The sequence below is a fragment of the Podarcis erhardii genome, assembly GCF_964252035.2.
Source record: "Podarcis erhardii genome assembly, chromosome: 7".
In the NCBI taxonomy this organism is placed as follows: Eukaryota; Metazoa; Chordata; class Lepidosauria; order Squamata; family Lacertidae; genus Podarcis; species Podarcis erhardii.
The window spans coordinates 5,140,123-5,159,719 of record NC_138511.1 but is presented as its reverse complement, the minus strand read 5'-3'; the positions used below and the strand labels follow the sequence as shown (position 1 = coordinate 5,159,719).

Here is a 19,597-nt window from a genome sequence, read left to right as displayed (position 1 = left end):
CATGCTGCTGACTGTTCTGTGTGCCACCTAGGACCCGCTGCCGCCAGAGCCAGAACCAGGCCGGGAGCCGCCACTGTGGGGTGTGCCAGGCATGGAGGAAGGGAGAGGGACAGAGGGATGGACTGGTGGCAGGCAGGCAGGCAGGAGGGAGGCTGCAATGTAGCAGGAGCAGCGCAGCGGACCCGACCCTGTCCCGCGCACCCGCCCTTGGCTCCTCACCCGCTCCCTGCCCTGCTCACTCTCTTCAGCCCCAACAATCTTTTTTTAAAAAAACAATATTTATTAAGATTTCAAAAAAGTTACAATAATAAAAAAGAAAAGAAAAAGAAGAGAAAAATACAAAACACAAAAAGATAAAAAACAATTAAAAACAGATCAACCTTTCCATATCTTAACTTTCATTTACTAGTTTCCCTGACCTCCTTGCACCTCCCTTTTTTGTATTCTAGTTCAATTAATTATTTCAGCAAATCCTTTCCATTTTTGCTTTTATCCTAATAGTTTATCTTAATATATTATAACTTTACATTCTCACCTGTTAACAATCCATCTTTAAATACTCCTTTATAACATTACTGCTAAAGCCACATAACTTCATTCCAGCATCCTTCTAACATTCCTTAATTTTACAATATTTCTGTAAATAGTCTTTAAATTTCTTCCAATCTTCTTCTACCAACTCTTCTCCCAGGTCTCAGATTCTGCCAGTCATTTCCGCCAGTTCCATGTATTCCGCCACCTTCATCTGCCATTCTTCCCAGGTGGGTAAATCTTGTGTCTTCCAATACTTCGCGATGAGTATTCTTGCTGCTGTTGTGGCATACATAAAAAAAGTTCTATCCTTCTTTAACACCAATTGGCCAACCATGCCCAGGAGAAAGGCCTCTGGTTTCTTCAGGAAGGTATATCTAAATACCTTTTTCATTTCATTATAGATCATCTCCCAGAAAGCCTTAATCCTTGGGCACGTCCACCAAAGGTGAAAGAATGTACCTTCAGTCTCTTTACATTTCCAGCATTTATTATCGGGCAAATGATATATTTTTGCGAGCTTGACTGGTGTCATGTACCACCTGTATATCATTTTCATAATATTCTCTCTTAAGGCATTACATGCCGTAAACTTCATACCTGTGGTCCATAACTGTTCCCAGTCAGCCAGCATAATGTTGTGTCCCACATCTTGTGCCCATTTTATCATAGCAGATTTCACCATTTCGTCCTGAGTGTTCCATTTCAACAGCAAGTTATACATTCTTGACAGAATCTTAGTTTTGGGATCTAACAGTTCTGTTTGATTTTTCCACCTGGAAGTCAGTTTTCTTGTCCAATTTGTATGCCTCCATTATTTGATAATAGTGAAGCCAATCTCGCACTTTGTCTTTTAGTTTTTCAAAGCTCTGCAATTTCAGTTTATCTCCTCTTCAGCCCCAACAATCAGCTGGCAGGACACCCGGAGCTGGGACTCCCTAGCCCTGACCAACCCAAAACAACCCAGACAGTTTTCTGATTTTTAAAAAACTGCCTGGCAACCCTACCCACCACCATCATGCTGGTGTTGCTCTGACATCTCTTGTTTCAATGACAGCTACAATTTTTATGCTTTCTGCCTTGTGGTTCGAATCCCCGCGACGGGGTGAGCTCCCGTTGCTCGGTCCCTGCTCCTGCCAACCTAGCAGTTCGAAAGCACATCAAAGTGCAAGTAGATAAATAGGTACCGCTCTGGCGGGAAGGTAAACGGCGTTTCCGTGCGCTGCTCTGGTTCGCCAGAAGGAGCTTAGTTATGCTGGCCACATGACCCGGAAGCTGTACACCGGCTCCATCGGCCAGTAAAGGGAGATGATCGCCGCAACCCCAGAGTCGGCCACGACTGGACCTAATGGTCTCGGGTCCCTTTACCTTTACCTTACCTTACTGTTGGGCATGCATTGGATTTACTGCTGTAATGCTGCGGGGGGGGGGGGGTCCTTAGCCCTGTCATAGCAGCTGCCAAATAATCTGGTGTATGTACAGAAAATAACATCTCTTCACCTGTGGGAACTGCTGGAGTTGATTGTACCATTGGTAACCTGAAATATTAGCCCTGAAACTTACCTGTTTATTTATACATGCATACAACAAATGTTTCTGTATTTAGAAAGAAGCTGGGCGGTGAAATCCAGTTTCACAAAGGTAATGAAGTATTTTAATTCCAAGGCTAATCAAGGGTGATACTAATTGTAATCTGTTGAATAAATCATTCTTTATACCTGCAGAGCTGGATAATCTGGAGCCAAGGACTTACAAAATGAAGTTATGTGCTTTAGTTCATGCAAAACATTTTGACTTAATATTAAATTACTTCATTAAAAATAACAGTAAATTGGTGCTTAATTGGAGCAGAACAGAAAACTGACTAGCACAGGACTGGAGAACCTTGTGCTTTCCAGTGGTTCTGGCCAGCCCAGCATGGCCCAGGGTCAAAGATGATGGGAGTTGCAGTCTGACATGTTCTGCTCTCCAGGATTAGTGTTAATCCCTCCCCCACAAATTAATGAGGGTGGGCATTACAGGATTAAGCTGTTGCAATCAAAGTTTTCACATTATGAAGATGATCTTGATATTTTCATGGTGAAGAAGAGAATACGGTTCCAACTCCTTTTTTTCTTCAGCTGTGAAGAAATGAACTGAGTACAGTGGTACCTCAGGTTAAGAACTTAATTCGTTCCGGAGGTCTGTTCTTAACCTGAAACTGTTCTTAACCTGAAGCACCACTTTAGCTAATGGGGCCTTCTGCTGCTGCTGCACTGCCAGAGCACAATTTCTGTTCTCATCCTGAAGCAAAGTTCTTAACCTGAAGCACTATTTCTGGGTTAGCGGAGTCTGTAACCTGAAGCGTATGTAACCTGAGGTACCATTGTACTGTGATACCAGGTGTTCATAAGCCAGCATTTCACTACTATCATTGAAAAACGTACCGTAGTGCCATTGATGTACACAGCACTATTCAGACAAAAAAGGTTGGCCCCAGCCTCAGTGATGAGAGTTGGGAAACCGTAAAGTTAAAGTGGAAGAAAGGGTAGAAGAGGAGGACCAAGGTGAACAAGAGATGACGTGAACGTGAACAAAGAGAATTGCATGTGGATCTGTGCTTTGTTGCACTTGGGGATGGAAGCTGAAACAATGGCGTAGTGTGGGAGGGGCTGAGGGGGCCGTTGCCCTGGGCACTTGTTTTTTTGGGGGGCACAACCAGCCACCCCCACAACAGGGGAAGCCACATCTGGGCCCGGCCTTTGGAGCTGGCGCAGCAGCTGCAGAAGCTCCTTCTCCTTAGGGCCACCCCTGGGCCAGCTGAGAGGGAGGGGAAGGGTGCAGCCGCCAGCCGGCCACAGCTGCACCCCCGGGTCAAGCGTGATGTGACCCAGGGGCAGAAGAGACAGAGAGGTGGTGGCAGCGTCCCTCTCTAACACAGGGATCTGGCATGTGAGGGAGCGGAGACAGTTCCCTCACACAGCTGCCCAACACTGCAAGCCGGGCGCAGCATGGAAGCAGTGGGCTTCTCTGGGTGAGTAAACACACACACACACACACACACACACACACACACACACACCTTGTGCTTATAGTACGGTCTGAATAAATTCGATTTGTGTTTAGTAAACTAATGAAATTTGGTAACAGCAGGGTGTCAAGCTATACAGTGGTACCTCGGGTTAAGAACTTAATTCATTCTGGAGGTCCATTTTTAACCTGAAACAGTTCTTAACCTGTGGTACCATTTTAGCTAATGAGGCCTCCCGCTGCCGCCACCACACGATTTCTGTTCTCATCCTGAAGCAAAGTTCTAAACCCGAGGTACTATTTCTGGGTTAGCAGAGTCTGTAACCTGAAGCGTATGTAACCCGAGGTACCACTGTATATGAAATGTGAAGAAGTGGACATGGGTAATAAACAATATACATTTGAATAAAATCCAGATACCTCTTTTGTGCAAAGTTAAAGGGCTACCACTCCAGTACATTTTAAGAGCATTTCCTGAGGCTACTTAAAAATAGCTGTAACCCAGAGATGTTGGTTCTTCTGAAGAGCAGAGGTCCAAAAAGACACAAGATGAGTGAGTGGACAGGCCATAATGCCCCCTCCTGGTTATTCAATTTTAATGTTGACATTATCACCTTTCTTTGGGAGCTGGTTTAAATGGTTCAAAAGTGGATTTTGTCTAATGCTTTTACTCGATCAGAGCATGAAGATAAAAGAATTAGGGTGGACAACACATCACTCAAAATTAATTTGATTGCCTTTTCTGATAGAACAAAAACAAAAACGGGAGATCTATCGTGCCACTTCCATTCATTTCAGTGAGGCTTGCATATAGGACAGCTTCCCAGCAGACTGTGTTCCTGATGAGCAAAGACGGCTTTGCAGTGCTTGCAGTATATTGAAACTGGATTAAGTCTTTGCTACTGAGCCTTGTCAAATCCCACTTATAATACTATTAATCAATTCAAGAGGCTGAGAAAGATAGGATCTCTTTCACGTGCAGAGGCAGCTGACTGTGGAACTATAAACACAGGGAGAAGATGGCCAAGTGTGTCAAGCCATGGGGAAGTGGACAAAGCGTCTTGTCAGCATTGCAGCAGATCCAGATTCAAAGGCTTGAATTAATGATTTGTAAGTGGGAGTAAATAGCACCTTAGGAAACTCATGAGCGGGAGGAGTCCACTGGCTGGGAAGCAATAATTGATTTTGCATAAGTGTATGTAGAGTTAGCTTCCTTTTAATTAAGCTTCACTCTAGACATATTCAAAGAGACTATGGTGATGGTTTAAGCAGTAGTAGCACTGTGGTTTTCATGTGGTGGGAATTCAAAGTCACCCAAAGTGTATGGTATCTGCTACCTTGAGTATGGTATCTGAAAAGGTGCTATCAAAAATAAGCACACCCATGCAGCAACATGCCTGCCTATGTGCCTTGCTCTCAGGGCCAGCTCTGTGATGAGGTGAAGTGAGGCAGTTGCCTCAGATGGCAAAAGCTGCCTGCCCTGTGCTCCCCATGCTAGCCTGCTGCCCTCAAGCGCAGCGAAAGATACGGTCCTTTCACCAGTATTGGAGTAAGAGTCAACTACCACTCTACTCTGCATGAACCTTGGGAGAGGACGCCATTTTGTCCTTCACTTCAGGCAGCAAAATGTCTTGAGCTGGCCCTGCTTGCTCCAGGATTCAATTATTGGGCAGAGTTTTGGGCAATCCCCTGCCCCCCACAACCAGGTCAATAGCAGGCTGAGGTCAGAAACACAATGTCACGGGTTTTGAACAAGGAAATAGCACCAGACATCGCACCCACCCGCTGCCTTCAGATGTGTTGTGTCATGGTTCAAGGACACATTCCACCCAGGTAACATCACTACAGAAGGGTCCAAACCACACCAGTGATGTGTGTGTGCCCTGGGCAGCATATTGAAGGCCTGACATAGAAGCCTGGCGGACACATTTGGCCTCCAGCCTCAGGTTCCCCAAAACTGCTATACTGTATATAAATAGCAAATTCATTATCTGAGTTTAAATCCCAACACAGCTAAAATGGTGCTACTCATGCATTGAGGGAGGGGTATCAGCTCACTTTGGGAAAACCCTAAAGTTTGCAAAAGTACCAAAGCATCTTAGGGGGGAATCCTAAGGAGGGAACCCTCCAAACAGCCCAATGCAGTCTGAGTATACTTAGTGGGCATGAAATTTGGATAATAGGCTAGAGGACAGAAAACAAGGGGGAATGCAGTGGCGTAGCGTGGGGGGTGCAGGGGGGGCCGGCCGCAACTTCTGGGGTTAGGGCAAATCCACGGGTTAGGGGGCGCAAATCCACGGGTTAGGGGGCGCAAATCACTTGCCTTGCCCCGGGTGCTGACAACCCACGCTACGCCACTGGGGAAATGGAATGGAATATCCTAGGAAAGGGCTGGAATTCTGAAGAGGAGACCAACACTGCAGGATTTTGCTGCAGCCTGCAGGTCCCTCTTATTTTTTATATATGTGTGAATTTTGCATATATATCCTAAAACCTTAGGGATTTGTTTGTACCTACCTATCGGCATTTATTTACCAAAGCCAGACTAAATATATTTCCCTCGGAAGTTCTAAATGGCAGACTGAGAGGCATCCCTTATCAGAATAGGCTTTGTTTATGTTCCCATGACATTGATTGTATGAAGCATATCCTACTGCATTGTGGGTAATATGAGCAAGCAAGGGATCAACTGATCAAACCCTTACTGGAAAATTTGCTGGAAAATCTGAAGCTTCCCATATTAAATATATTTTGGAAGACAGGTCAAATTATGCCCTAGATAAAACAAAATGACTGCCTTGGTTCTACCATCTGTGTCTGGTCGTTTTAACTGTATCTAGTTTTGAAATTGTTTTATGGTTTATGGTTTATGGGTCTTTGGACCACAATAAAGTATTGATGATGATGCATATGTATATTTTGAAACTCAATACATACTTGTAAAACTATTAAATCTGGAACCAGGCTAATATTGTTATGAATTATTAAAGCAGATGTTCCACCATCCAAATGGCAGGCTTTGATAATAGGCAGAAATTAGGTACAGCATGCCAACTAGAGCACCAAATAAGAAATTAGGTTTTGTTCTCGTTAAACATGGATTGTAGCATCATGGTCTCACGGATAGTGTCCCTGGACCAACACGGCCAGCGACAGCCCCAGGTGCCTCTGCTTAGTCCCCCAAAGCTATGCTTAGGATTTCCAAGCGACAAGCAACCCTGAGATTCTCCCTGCAGTTAAGTCTGCTACTGAATTGGGAGCCTGCAGCTTCTTAGCACACCTTTCCTGAAATCTCCCCACTCTTAGAAATTTGAAATGGTATCTTTGTACATTGGTTGGGTCAATTTGGGAGAGGAATTCTACTGTAAAGCCTTTTTGGACTAACTAAACCAGGGAGCTAGCTGAACTATTCTCTGCTGAGTGTGGGTGTGACGTTTGGAGGTGAAACGCTCCACTGAAATCACGAGTGGCTGTAGTCATTAAAGAGCACAGGGCATTTTTAACAAGATTTTGGGGTGTCAACCAGAAAGTCTTGACTGGTTTCTAACCTAAGTTAATGACGCTGTGCCCTCAATTTCCACGACTCATGACGCTCTTCACTTCCTCTGTTAAAAAGCCAAAGTCCCAAAGGAATGCAGTCTTCACCCCAGCAGCCTCACTGGAGCATTCCCTATGCTCTTGATTATTGCCTCAGAGCAAATAATGAACCTGATCTCATTTGTACAGACAAAGCACAAATCCTTTACATGCACACAAAAACCCTGATATTCTGTGCCCAAAGCAAAAGAAATTATGCCAGAAAAGTAGAGTGGTTGGTTGAGAAAAATATGGTGTTAAAATTCACCACCCAGAACCACCCAAACACACAAGCCACACAATTATGCCAGGAAAGAAGTGTTGTTGGTTGATTTAAAAAAAAAAAAGGGGGGGGGAGATAACCAAATTCTGTTCATTGCTGAAGGCACAACAGACCAAGATCCAAGGAAAGTGAAGTATGTTTTAGGGAAGGACCATATCTCAAAGGTAATGCATCCGCTTTTGCACATAGAGATTCAATCGGCAGCTTCTCCAGGCACAACCTGAAAAGGCTCCTATCTGGAACTCTGGAGAGCAAGTATCTTCAACCATTTCAGACCCAGGACCCACCTATGACCCAAACGTTTCTTAATCTCATACCGTCCAACATTTCTCCGATGAAAATAGGGATTTACCATTCCATAAAGATAATTTTACTATTTATACTCCACACATCTTACTGGGTTGCCCCAGCCACCCGAGGCAGCTTCCAACATATATAAAAACATAATAAAACACTAAACATTTTAAAAACTTCCCTATACTGTACAGGATTGCCTTCAGACAGCTCGGGGATCGGATAACTCCATACCCTCCAAAATTTCTTCAATGAAAATAAAGACATCCTAAGGAGCCTAGGGCTTGCCAATTGGAAGGTTGGTGGTTCGAATCCCCGCGACGGGGTGAGCTCCCGTTGTTCTATCCTGGCTCCTGCCAACCTAGCAGTTCGAAAGCACATCAAAGTGTGAGTAGATAAATAGGTACCACTCCGGCGGGAAGGTAAACAGCGTTTCCGTGTGCTCCTCTGGTTTCACCAGAAGTGGCTTAGTCATGCTGGCCATATGACCCGGAAAAACTGTCTGCGGACAAATGTCGGCTCCCTCAGCCAGTAAAGCGAGATGAGTGCCGCAACCCCAGAGTCATCCGCGACTGGACTTATTTGTCAGGGGTCCTTTACCTTTTAAGGAAAAGTGGCACATTCAGGGAAAACTAAGAAATCAGGACTTCGTCTCAAAATCAGTGACCCACCAGTTGAAGGCCAGTGTTGTAGAGAATTGTTACAAGGCTGCAAAAACTCTCCTCCCAGCTATACAGGATTAAGAGAAGGGAGAGTGTCAGCTCAAGGCTCACAGGCTCTCATGTGCTCATGCACATCTTGCTAAACCATAGTTCAATGCAATATGTGATCCAGTACAGTGTGAGTGATCCCTTTATAACCTCATAAATAACTTTGGCTCATACATGATCAAAACGGTTGGATGCGTTGACTTTGGCAAGGCTGTTTGTGGTGTAAACCACTTAGCAATACTCATCTAACCCTCCTACCATTGAAACATATTTTAAGACTGTACTATGCATTTTATTTTATTCTTTTAATCCCCTCAGGTGAATAGGAATTTTATACCAGAGCTTGTGATGTCATACAGTGGCTAAAAGTGTGAGCTGGGAAGTCCCTGGTTCAGATCTTGCTACAGCCATGAGTTCAGCAGGTTGCCTTAGGCTGGCTACCAGTTCAGTTCAAAGGTCACACTTCCATTCCCCTGCCCCCCCACCTCCATTCATCTGCACCAATTTCCTCCTCCACTTCCCGTATCTATTGTTTGCAGAAGTCCTGTGCTGAATTCTGCCCTCCAACTTCTTGAAAGTTTTCCCCACTTTTTTTTTAGTTTTTTTTATTAAAGATTTTCTTGGTTTACAAAAGTACATGCCTTCTCTCTTTTTTTAGGTTGTGCAGTCTTTCTTACACATCAGTTACCATACATTTGTTGTGAGACATTAGTGTTGAGTACAGTATAAGGTTGGGGAAGAAGAGGGGAGAGAAAAGAGGTGGGGTGGCGAGGCTTTGTATAGTGTATGTGTGGGGTTTTGTCAACTGGGTAGCTTCTCTTTCTATTTGCTTATTATATTTCCTTGGTAGTGAGAGGGATTGGGGGAGTCCAGGTTGTGGCTGGTTGTCTGTAGTTGGCTGCATTTGTGAGTGGGGGGAGGGCTTGTTTGGTCAGGAAAGCCAGATTGATTCATATGCTGTCGGTGGATTCTTGATGTTGTCTTGTTGGGCTGTGTATGTGATATAGGGGAGCCATACTGGGGTGAAGGCGTCCTCTTCTATTTGTCCCAGTGTCAGTTTCAGGTTATTGGTTAGCTTTTCTAGTAAGGCCGTTTCCCATACAATTTGAGACCATTGGGCCATGTTTACTCCTGACAGGTCTCTCTAGTGTATGGATATGAGTCTTCTGGCTGCTGAGAGTAGGTGAGTTATAAGCTCTGAATAATGTGAGTGGTCGTTATGATCTTGGAAGATGTTCAGTAGGACCAGATCTGGGATGAGTTCTAATACCTGTTTAGTTATTTTGCATATCTCTTGTAGGTCTGCTCTCCAGAAGGGTTGGATTTTAGAGCATTCATAGAATCATAGAATAGAACAGAATCATAGAGTTGGAAGAGACCACAAGGGCCATCGAGTCCAACCCCCTCCACACATGTGGAGGTGCAGCCTCTCCAACATCTTGGTGAAGTTCCTGGGCAAATCAGCATCAGTTTCCATGATGTTAAGTACCAACTGTAGGTGGTTTTCAGAGTGAGTTCCCTGCTTTTGGCTGAGATGGACTTAAAGGGAGGTCAAGACCAGGCAGAGGGCCGTCCGCCCTGTGGAAAGCCCTCCCATCAGATGTCAAGGAAATAAACAACTACCTGACTTTTAGAAGACATCTGAAGGCAGCCCTGTTTAGGGAAGTTTTTAATGTTTGAGGTTTTATTTTATTTATTTTATTTTAATATTATGTTGGGAATTGCCCAGAGTGGCTGGCAACAGATGAGCAGGCTATAAATAATAAATTATTATTATTAATTATTATTATTCTAGTCCATTGGGTGGGGTTCATTTCATAGCCCATGTCATGCTCCCATTGTTCTTTGATTGCGTCAAGGGGGTTTGTGGGATTTTGGAGCAGTATTTTGTATATTGTGGATACCATCCCTTTGCCATGTCCCTCTATTGTCAGGAGAACGTTTTTGAAGGTGGTCAGGGGCCTAGTGGCTGCTGATTTTACTGCTGGATTGTTTAAAAAGTTGATGGTGTGTTAGCCAAGGTATTTGGGTGTCCCCTAGTTTGTCTTGCATTTTTTGTGCTGGTGTGGGTTTGTTGTTTTTGTAGAAGTCTTTGAGTCACTGTAGATCAGGCTTCCTCAACCTTGGCCCTCCAGATGTTTTTGGCCTACAACTCCCATGATCCCTAGTTAGCAGGACCAGTGCTCAGGGATGATGGGAATTGTAGTCTCAAAACATCTGGAGGGCTGAGGTGGAGGAAACCTGGTGTAGATCTTTGGCTTGCCAGGTTTTTATCTGGAGGTTTTGTGTTGCATGATGCAATAGTGGGTGATAAACCAGTGGGGTTAGTGATCAGTTTCCCCTCATGCAAATTTGACTGGACTTAATTGCCCAGGGGTCCTTTACCTTTACCTTACCCATGGACTTGAATTGAAGGACAGGAAGCCAGGCCGCCTGGCTACTGGCAGTTGTTAATTGTTCATTGATTTATTTTACTGAACCCTTTCTAATTTGAAATAAATCAGTGCAGAAATATTTTTTTAAGTTAAAAGGCAATACTTTCCTTAAAAATAAGCTCAGTAAGCGTACCTATCTCAGCAGCTCCAGATTATCCTAGCTCTAAGATACTGAGAACTGATGATGGGCAGGATGGATGAAGCTGTTTTCGATTCAGTTTGCCACATTTCTCCTTCAGTCTGTGAATTATTTATTTATTTGTAAAGTCACTCTGCTAGCATATTAATCCCCAAATATTCATAATTTTGTATGCAATTTTGCCTAATATACACATTTTGCAATATCCCCTGTAATGCATTTTTGTATGTTATAGTCACAAATATATGCATTTTATGCACCTTTTAACCTAATTTGTTTTTGAACATGTTTTTTGTTGGAAAATTGCATTACAAAATTTGGAGAAGTCTGAATTTTGAAGGATAGATGCATTTTTCATTCACTTATTGTTTAGGGAAGTATGAATTAGGCATGACAATGCCACTGGCATGAAATTGTCCCGCCATCTCTAGCATGGAGAAGTGGCTATATGATTGATTTGGTCTATATTGGCTGCGGGTGGCGCTGTGGGTAAAACCTCAGTGCCTAGGACTTGCCGATTGCATGGTCGGCGGTTCGAATCCCCGCGGCAGGGTGAGCTCCCGTCTTTTGGTCCCAGCTCCTGCCCACCTAGCAGTTCAAAAGCACCCCTAAGTGCAAGTAGATAAATAGGTACCGCTTTACAGCGGGAAGGTAAACGGCGTTTCCGTGTGCTGCGCTGGTGCTGGCTCACAAGAGCAGCTTCGTCACGCTGGCCATGTGACCTGGAAGTGTCTGCGGACAGCGCTGACCCCCGGCCTCTTAAGTGAGATGGGCGCACAACCCTAGAGTTGGACACGACTGGCCCGTACGGGCAGGGGTACCTTTACCTTTACCTATATTGGCTGCATTGCTGCTCAGTCCACATCTTGCACTTTGAGGTGACATAATGTTGCACACTAGAAACTAGATCCATTCACTCTGGCCTTGCTGAGGGGCCTTTAGGGGCATCTTCTGCCAGGTCTGCCAAAAGAGTCCAGTGGAGGAAGGTTCTTTGGTGGTAGGTGTGAACGTGGAAGAAGAAGAGTTTGGATTTGATATCCCGCCTTTCACTCCCTTTAAGGAGTCTCAAAGTGGCTAACATTCTCCTTTCCCTTCCTCCCCCACAACAAACACTCTGTGAGGTGAGCGGGGCTGAGAGACTTCAGAGAAGTGTGACTAGCCGGAGGTCACCCAGCAGCTGCATGTGGAGGAGCGGAGACTCGAACCTGGTTCCCCAGATTACAAGTCCACTGCTCTTAACCACTACACCACACTGGCTCTACACCACGTAGAGGTGCTGCTTCTGCTCTGAACTCCTGGCTTGAAATCAAGTCTTCTTCTGCTGGGTCCCTTAGACAAACTTCTGCTGACCCACTTCAGAGTCATTTTCCATGATAGCTCATTACCTATATTCTCAATTTTTGTTTGGGAACTGCCCTGAGTCACCCTCCTTAGATTAGGACAGGGTTGGGGAACCTTTAGCCCTTGGATGTTGTTGAACTCCCACCAGCCCCAGCCAGCATGGCCAATGGTTAGAGCTGATGGGAGCTGTAGTCCAACAACATTTGGAGGACATTTGCCTACCCCTTGGTTAGAATTATGGAGTGAGAAATAGCTTAAAAACTTTACTCCACTGGGGTCTACTTTCTCTTTAGCATCCCACCACAAGGGTCTACTAGTGGCCATATATTTTGCTAGATATATTCTTTTCTAGCTGTTCACTTTGAGAAGAGCTAAACATTATTCTGTACAAAGCCACTGCCAGAGCTCTCCCTATAATTCACCTGAAGGAGGTGAAACTCTTCCTGGTTGCATTAAGTACCGAAAGGACACGTAGCTACTAGGTGAGGAGAAATTGGGCGTGGCAGTTGTGAAACCATCATCCTGGACTCCCAAACTGGTTTGGCTGAGACCTGTTCAGTGCTATTTGGCCCCTTTTCACCCCCCTGAAGACACTGGTGTGTGTCAGGCTTTCCCAGATTGGTTTCTTCCCGATGTTTTAGAAAACAAAATTCACCAGCAGCACATGGCAGCATTGTCTGAGATAGACAGGAATTGTAGTCACTAACATCTGGAGGACAGTATATTGGGGAAGGATCTTGCAGGTTCTACCAGCTTGAGAAAGGTGCCTGTACTCCAGAGAGGCTATTTTACAAAACCTTCGAAACCCCCTTTCTCCTTAAAAAGACCCCAACAACCTTCATCTACATCATTCAAGTATCTCAGGAATTTTGAATATTTATTTCATATCTTAACTAATATTGTTAGAAATTGTGTGATGGTGTTTCCTTTTGTTTTAACAAGTGTGACTCTGTAATTAAGTCTGATTGATCGTAAGCACTCTCAGCATTTCTTAAACGATATTAAACCTTCCCTTCAAAACTTCCTACAGACTTTCAGGCCCCTCCCTGCCATGTTTTCTTGTTTTCTCCTGCTCTGGAGGGTAGGACTCAAACCAATGGCTTCAAGTTACAAGAACTAAACATTTGGAAGTGTTTTTTTTTTTTTTTTTTTTTTTTTTGCAGTAAGAGCTGTTTGGCCCTGGAACAGACTTCCATGAGAGGTGGTGGACTCTCCTTTCTTTGAGGTTTTTAAGCAGAGGTTGGATGGCCATCTGTCATGGGTGCTTTAGCAGAGATAGATTCCTGCATTGCAGGGGGTTGGACTAGATGACCCTAGGGGCCCTTCTTACCCTATGATTCCATGATACTATGATTCTGTGTTGTATGTTAAAAAACATAGAATTAAAGGGAGAAATGCTGAAGGTTCAGACTTAAAGGACTGCCAGAGAGAATATTGCTTCTAGATCAGGAACACCTGAAACGATGAACAAAAGTGCTTTGTGGGCTTCTGCACAAAAGATATGTTATTTCTCACTGCTGGAGGGAAAACCCTCTCTTCCCCAATGAAAAGAACAAGACCAGCACCATGTATTTTTGCTGCTTGAGGCACCTCATCACCAACAATTCTATAAACAGAAACTGACTGGAGTGGTAGAGTCACAGAATCTTAAGAGTTGGAAATGGCCCAAGACTCATCTAGTCCAACCCTGGAGCTGTGTGTGTCTCTGAATAGGGTGCTCACAACTGCATGATTGTGGTTGCAGCTGTAGGCACTTCTGCAGTCTGTGTGTCTGTATCAGTGAATTTCAGCCGGGGACTGTGTGGTCAAAAGAAAAGGCATGTTAAGCGCAGAGGAAGTTTGTTATCCGATTATGGGAGGGATTTGCTGGTGTATTTATCTCTAATCCTCTCCCTTCTGCTTCCTCTCTTGCTCCCACTTTCCGCTCTGTCAGCTGAACTTGTCCTTGCACTACAGCCCTTCTGTCTCCCCCAGAAGATGGCCCCCTCCCCACTTACAAAAGGGCTCTGGTAACTACGGTAACCAAGGTACCCCTGACCGTTAGGTCCAGTTGCGGACGACTCTGGGGTTGCGGCGCTCATCTTGCTTTACTGGCCGAGGGAGCCGGCATTTGTCCGCAGACATGTGGCCAGCATGACTAAGCCACTTCTGGCAAAACCAGAGCAGCGCACGGAAACACCATTTACCTTCCCGCCGGAGCGGTACCTATTTATCTATTTGCACTGTGTGCTTTTGAACTGCTAGGTTGGCAGGAGCAGGGATCGAGCAACAGGAGCTCACCCCGTCGCAGGGATTCGAACCACCGACCTTCTGATCAGCAAGCCCTAGGCTCTGTGGTTTAGACCACAGCGCCACCCGCATCCCTTTATGACAACCAAAGGGGTACACTATTGATGAAGGGCATTAGGATGCTTCACTTTACCTCAGAGTTCTTGGCTTCTTAGGGCACCACCAGACCTGGCTGCAAATGGAGCAGAAGGCTTTATTTCTTGTTGTTGCAGGCCTTCCTTCTCAGAAGTATTGCAATTTGGAAGGGCCTGAGGAGATCCATAAGGAAATTGCCAGTTAAGATCGGGCACAATCCCCTGGGAAATTTTCCTGCACAAGCTTTGTTGAAATGGAAGCAGCTTCCCTTCTGATTTCAGTGGGCTTTGCACCGGAGAACTTCCCAATGTAGATTTGGATAGTGTCACTAGGGCTGTGTGTGCACTATACATTTAAAGCAAATGACTCTCCCCCCCACCCCCAAATAGTTTGTTAAGGTCACAAGCTCTTCCTTCTGCTTTAAATGTCTAGTGAATACGCAGCCCAGCTGGCCCTAGACATAGATGTATCTGACTGGATTGGGGAGTTCCTTGAATCTGTTGTTATTGCAGGAGAGAGACAATAAAGCTGTTGTCTTGCTTCCTGTCTGGTATGTCATCTAAGCCAGGGATAAGAAACCTGTGGCCCTTCTGTCATTGGATGCCAACTCCCATCAGCACCTGCTAACAAGTCAAATGTTCAGGGATGATGGGAGTTGGAGTTTAAGAACATACATAGTATGTTCCCCATCCCTGTGGTCCCCCATCCCTGTGGTAACCTTTCGTGACAGCATCAGTCAATTCTTTTCAATTTCTCACTCTGCAAACATTTGGCTGGCCATCTGAAGGGCTGTCCAATCTAAGTCCAGTCTAAAGAATCATAAGAAGGGAGAGCAGTGACCTTGAAATTGTCCATCAAAAGCACCTGGACAGCAGACAGGGCAATTGGTCACACTTACCCACCATGCAAAATTATTTTTAAATAACAGTAAATTTGAATCCATGCATAATCATATGTGATTTTTATGCATATGTATCCTTTTTTGTCCTCTTTTTCATGTGACATGTAAGTAGGACTGGTACAGAACGTCACAATAAACAAACTTGATTCCAAGCTCTTGAAAGGTAGCTCAAGCGACCTGGTCAATTTCCATATGAACCCTAGCAATCTTGTATGATAAACCCCCCCCCCGCCCCAGTTTGACAACATTAACAACCATGTTTTTGAACCCAGAAAATCCCTAACAATAATTCCTTATAATTCCTCTGTTTGTTGTCATTGCTTTGGATATACCATTAGATAAGATGCGCTGAAATATGTATTCCATTGACTTCTGTTTTACTGTGGTGATGATGGTAGCCATTGACATTCATTGTTATGTTTCTTCTCCTGTCTTTATACGATCTGAAGAGAAGCCAGGTTATGCTTCTCCTGTCTCCCTACCTATATGGTTCTCCATTAGATAATTGTGTGTTCGTGTGTAGGTTAAGGTAATAATGCTTAATGGTAGTAGCTTTTTAAATACATAAGCAAAAACAATTCTGAATGTCATACATATGTGATATAAAATGCTTACTTTTAATAAATGATTTATTGATTTCATTTTCCTTCTGTGGTATGTGTTTTCATAATCTTATGTTTTGGGTTCCTGCAGTAATGGCTAAAGTGAACTGTATTTTTTCCAAAGATAAGTAAATAAAGCAAGCTTAACAAACCATTTTAGCAATTATGTCTGCATGTGTTGTGCCCTCCTTGGGTCTCTCTCCCATAATTCAAAATAGTGGTCATTTTTAAGAATACTTCTGCTCTCCCTGAATTTTGCAACTTGCCAACTTGTCTTCTGCATGAGTCCATTCACAGCTTTTCAAGGCGAAAGGGAAGGAAGGATGAGGGAGAATATTGGATTTATTGTTGTGCTTCAGTAGTTGTTTCCCATTGGGGATATTTTGAGCTGTGTCATTTACACAAAGACAATGAATTTAAATCTTTTCTTTCCCACTCTAATCAGGTGGCAGACCTGTAGTAAGAGGCAACCATTCATGCCATCCATTAGGTAAAAGGTGATAATGCCACAGTTAACAGAATTGGAAAGAAATGTGCTGTTTTTGCAAAATGCCTTACCAAGCTAAGATCATGCAAATTTAACAGAATGGAAACCACAACTGGACTGGGCTTGAGTATCAATAATGTGATGATAATGTGCTCAAAAGATTAACAGAGAACTTCACCCCAATGTCTAAGTGGCCTTTAAATCCACAGTTAATTGTACTCTCTCATGCACAAACTCTATTTAGGTAGACAGAAAAGTTGTCCTCAACACCAATGAAAATGGAGAGGGGGAGGGAGAATAGTTATCAAGTCTAATAATTCCAACACTCTTGAAATCTCTGTTACAGATTGGACAATGTGATTAACTGTTTTTGACTTTACTCATAGTACATTTCTTACTCATGGACTGTAGAGAAATGATCCTGACCTTTTCCCCCATGCTAAGCTCCCTGAGTCAAATATTTGTCTGGTCAGTCGGGCCCTGAAGCTATTCTGATTTACACCAGCAAGGAATCTTGTGTTCCTGGCTTCTCCAAAGAAATACCAACACCAGTGTAAGATCTTTCACCCACAAGTTCCAGCCGACTACCTTGGTTTTACATAAGCTTTGTACTAGAACAGTCTTCTAGTCCTGAGGAGTAATGGTCAATAGCTGCTATGATGGTGAGCAGGAGGGGAAGTGACTGGTGGCGAGTTACAGAGCTTTTTGAGGCAGGGTGGTCCAGTCCAAAGGCACTATTTGTACACACATTTATGATCGCACTGCTTGCATTCCCTCAAACTGGGTTTGCACCACCTAAAGAAATGGTCTCTCTTCTCTGCCCCTCGCAGACATCTTTTAACATGTGCAGGAGCATAATCATGGTAACATTTGAAAAGGTCCATATCTGATGACTTTTAGGAGGGTATTCTGTACCGAATGATCTGGTGATCTAAGGCCTATCCTGAGCTATATATTATTCTTGCCATGTGGTGATGACAGGGCCATGAGGCAAGGTGAGGCAGTTGTCCCAGGGCGCCAGGCTCTGGATTTCTGAGAGAGGCAGAAATCTGCCTCTTGTGCTGGTTAGCTGCTGGTGCCACCTCATCTGCTGTGTGCCCGCTGCAAGCCAAGGTGCCCACTGCCGGGTGGTGGTGGGCAGACAGGCATGTAGCAGAAGGGTGGGCAGTATTCTCTGTTTTGCCTCTAGCCAGCCCTGTTGTGGTCTCCCCACTGTAGCATTATTCTGTACATTGTTCTTCTGTTCTGACTAAAACACGGAGGTGCTCTAGTCTAGTACAGGTCCACACACTCACAATCCTGTTGTCACTCCATCACCACCTCAAGATATTTACACTGCAACTTGCAGGGCAGGCCTAACAAGCTGCTGTTTAACATTTGTTGGTTTTTAGTTATCATCTTATGGTGCTTTGGTTAATTTTATATCATTTTGTTGTATCTTTTTAAGTTTCCATGTTGAATTTGTAGAGAAGGTGTTTTGTTTTTTCAAAGCATATACAGGAAAATGTAGAAAAGACAGATGAAATCACCATGGCTTGTGTCAGTTTTGTCCAACTTGTAAAAACCTCTCAACAGTATCACACGCCACATGAGGCGAAACAGCCCTCAGGCAGATTAGGAAAATGTATGGTTTTGAAAACCCAGATGTTCCATTTGTAGGTTTCTGATTGATTCACTTATGTAAACATTCTGGTAAATGTGAAAAACAATTGTGAAAATGCAATTCTGGGCTGCATCAATAGGAGTATTGCATCTAGATCAAGGGAAGTAATAGTGCCACTGTATTCTGCTCTGGTCAGACCTCACCTGGAGTACTGTGTCCAGTTCTGGGCACCACAGTTCAAGAAGGACACTGACAAACTGGAACGTGTCCAGAGGAGGGCAACCAAAATGGTCAAAGGCCTGGAAACAATGCCTTATGAGGAACGGCTAAGGGAGCTGGGCATGTTTAGCCTGGAGAAGAGGAGGTTAAGGGGTGATATGATAGCCATGTTCAAATATATAAAAGGATGTCACATAGAGGAGGGAGAAAGGTTGTTTTCTGCTGCTCCAGAGAAGCGGACACGGAGCAATGGTTCCAAACTACAAGAAAGAAGATTCCACCTAAACATTAGGAAGAACTTCCTGACAGTAAGAGCTGTTTGCCAGTGGAATTTGCTGCCAAGGAGTGTGGTGGAGTCTCCTTCTTTGGAGGTCTTTAAGCAGAGGCTTGACAACCATATGTCACGAGTGCTCTGATGGTGTTTCCTGCTTGGCAAGGGGTTGGACTCGATGGCCCTTGTGGTCTCTTCCAACTCTATGATTCTATGATTCTATTCTACAAATTTATTTTCATCTGCTCAGAATATAGTCCGCCAGGAAGTCCCCTTGTGCAAGTTTCTCTGCCTGAATAACCAAATGTTTGTTATACTGAACAAGCATATAAATGGAAAAGATGGCTCATCTATTTCCTACACTTAACAGGGGAGGCCAGAGTACAACCATGCATATGGAGGGTTCTGGGGTGTTTTGTGGAGGGGTGTGCGTGTGTGCCGTGGGGCCATGCCAGAAAACAACTGTGGGTCTGGCCCAGTGGCAAAGCAGACATCTCAGAAACTGTGCTGACATGGGCAGCTACCTAATCTTCCAATATGACTGATCTGGCCTTGCTAGATTCTAGTAGGTTGACATATGGCAGCTTCTTAAAGAGCAAGGGGTTTGATGCTAAGGTGTGCCTGGGAAGACAAATGCTGAGGTGGTGGCGGCAGTCACATGGCGATTGGTCAGCTTTGTGTATCCTGCCAGTTGTCTCGCTACTCGGCTTCGCACACACTCTTCACCTCCCCTTTCTTTCTTACAAAAGCTCATGCTAAACCCTGAAGCTTAGTTCCTGGAGCCCCTGGTTTGCTATTGTACATTAATCCTTTTGGATTTATTTATTTTTAA

At 44.3% G+C, this 19,597-nt stretch overlaps 1 protein-coding gene and 1 long non-coding RNA gene across 3 annotated transcripts in view; one reads left to right on the top strand and one right to left on the bottom strand.

Annotated features, from left to right (window-relative positions):
* The first annotated feature begins 710 nt into the window (after positions 1-710).
* The window catches only part of GPAT2 (glycerol-3-phosphate acyltransferase 2, mitochondrial), a 282,276-nt gene continuing 263,389 nt past the window's right edge, over positions 711-19,597 (top strand). For both annotated transcript variants that reach the window (XM_081870014.1, XM_081870007.1), the window contains exon 1: positions 711-761. In XM_081870014.1, coding sequence (XP_081726140.1) covers positions 726-761 — 36 coding nt within the window. In that variant the 5' untranslated portion in view covers positions 711-725. The remainder of the gene's footprint in view (positions 762-19,597) is intronic.
* Positions 11,250-11,994, bottom strand: LOC309346631. Its single transcript, XR_014158710.1, has 2 exons — positions 11,811-11,994; positions 11,250-11,439 (listed from the first exon to the last, which is right to left on the bottom strand). It is a non-coding gene; the product is annotated as an uncharacterized lncRNA (long non-coding RNA).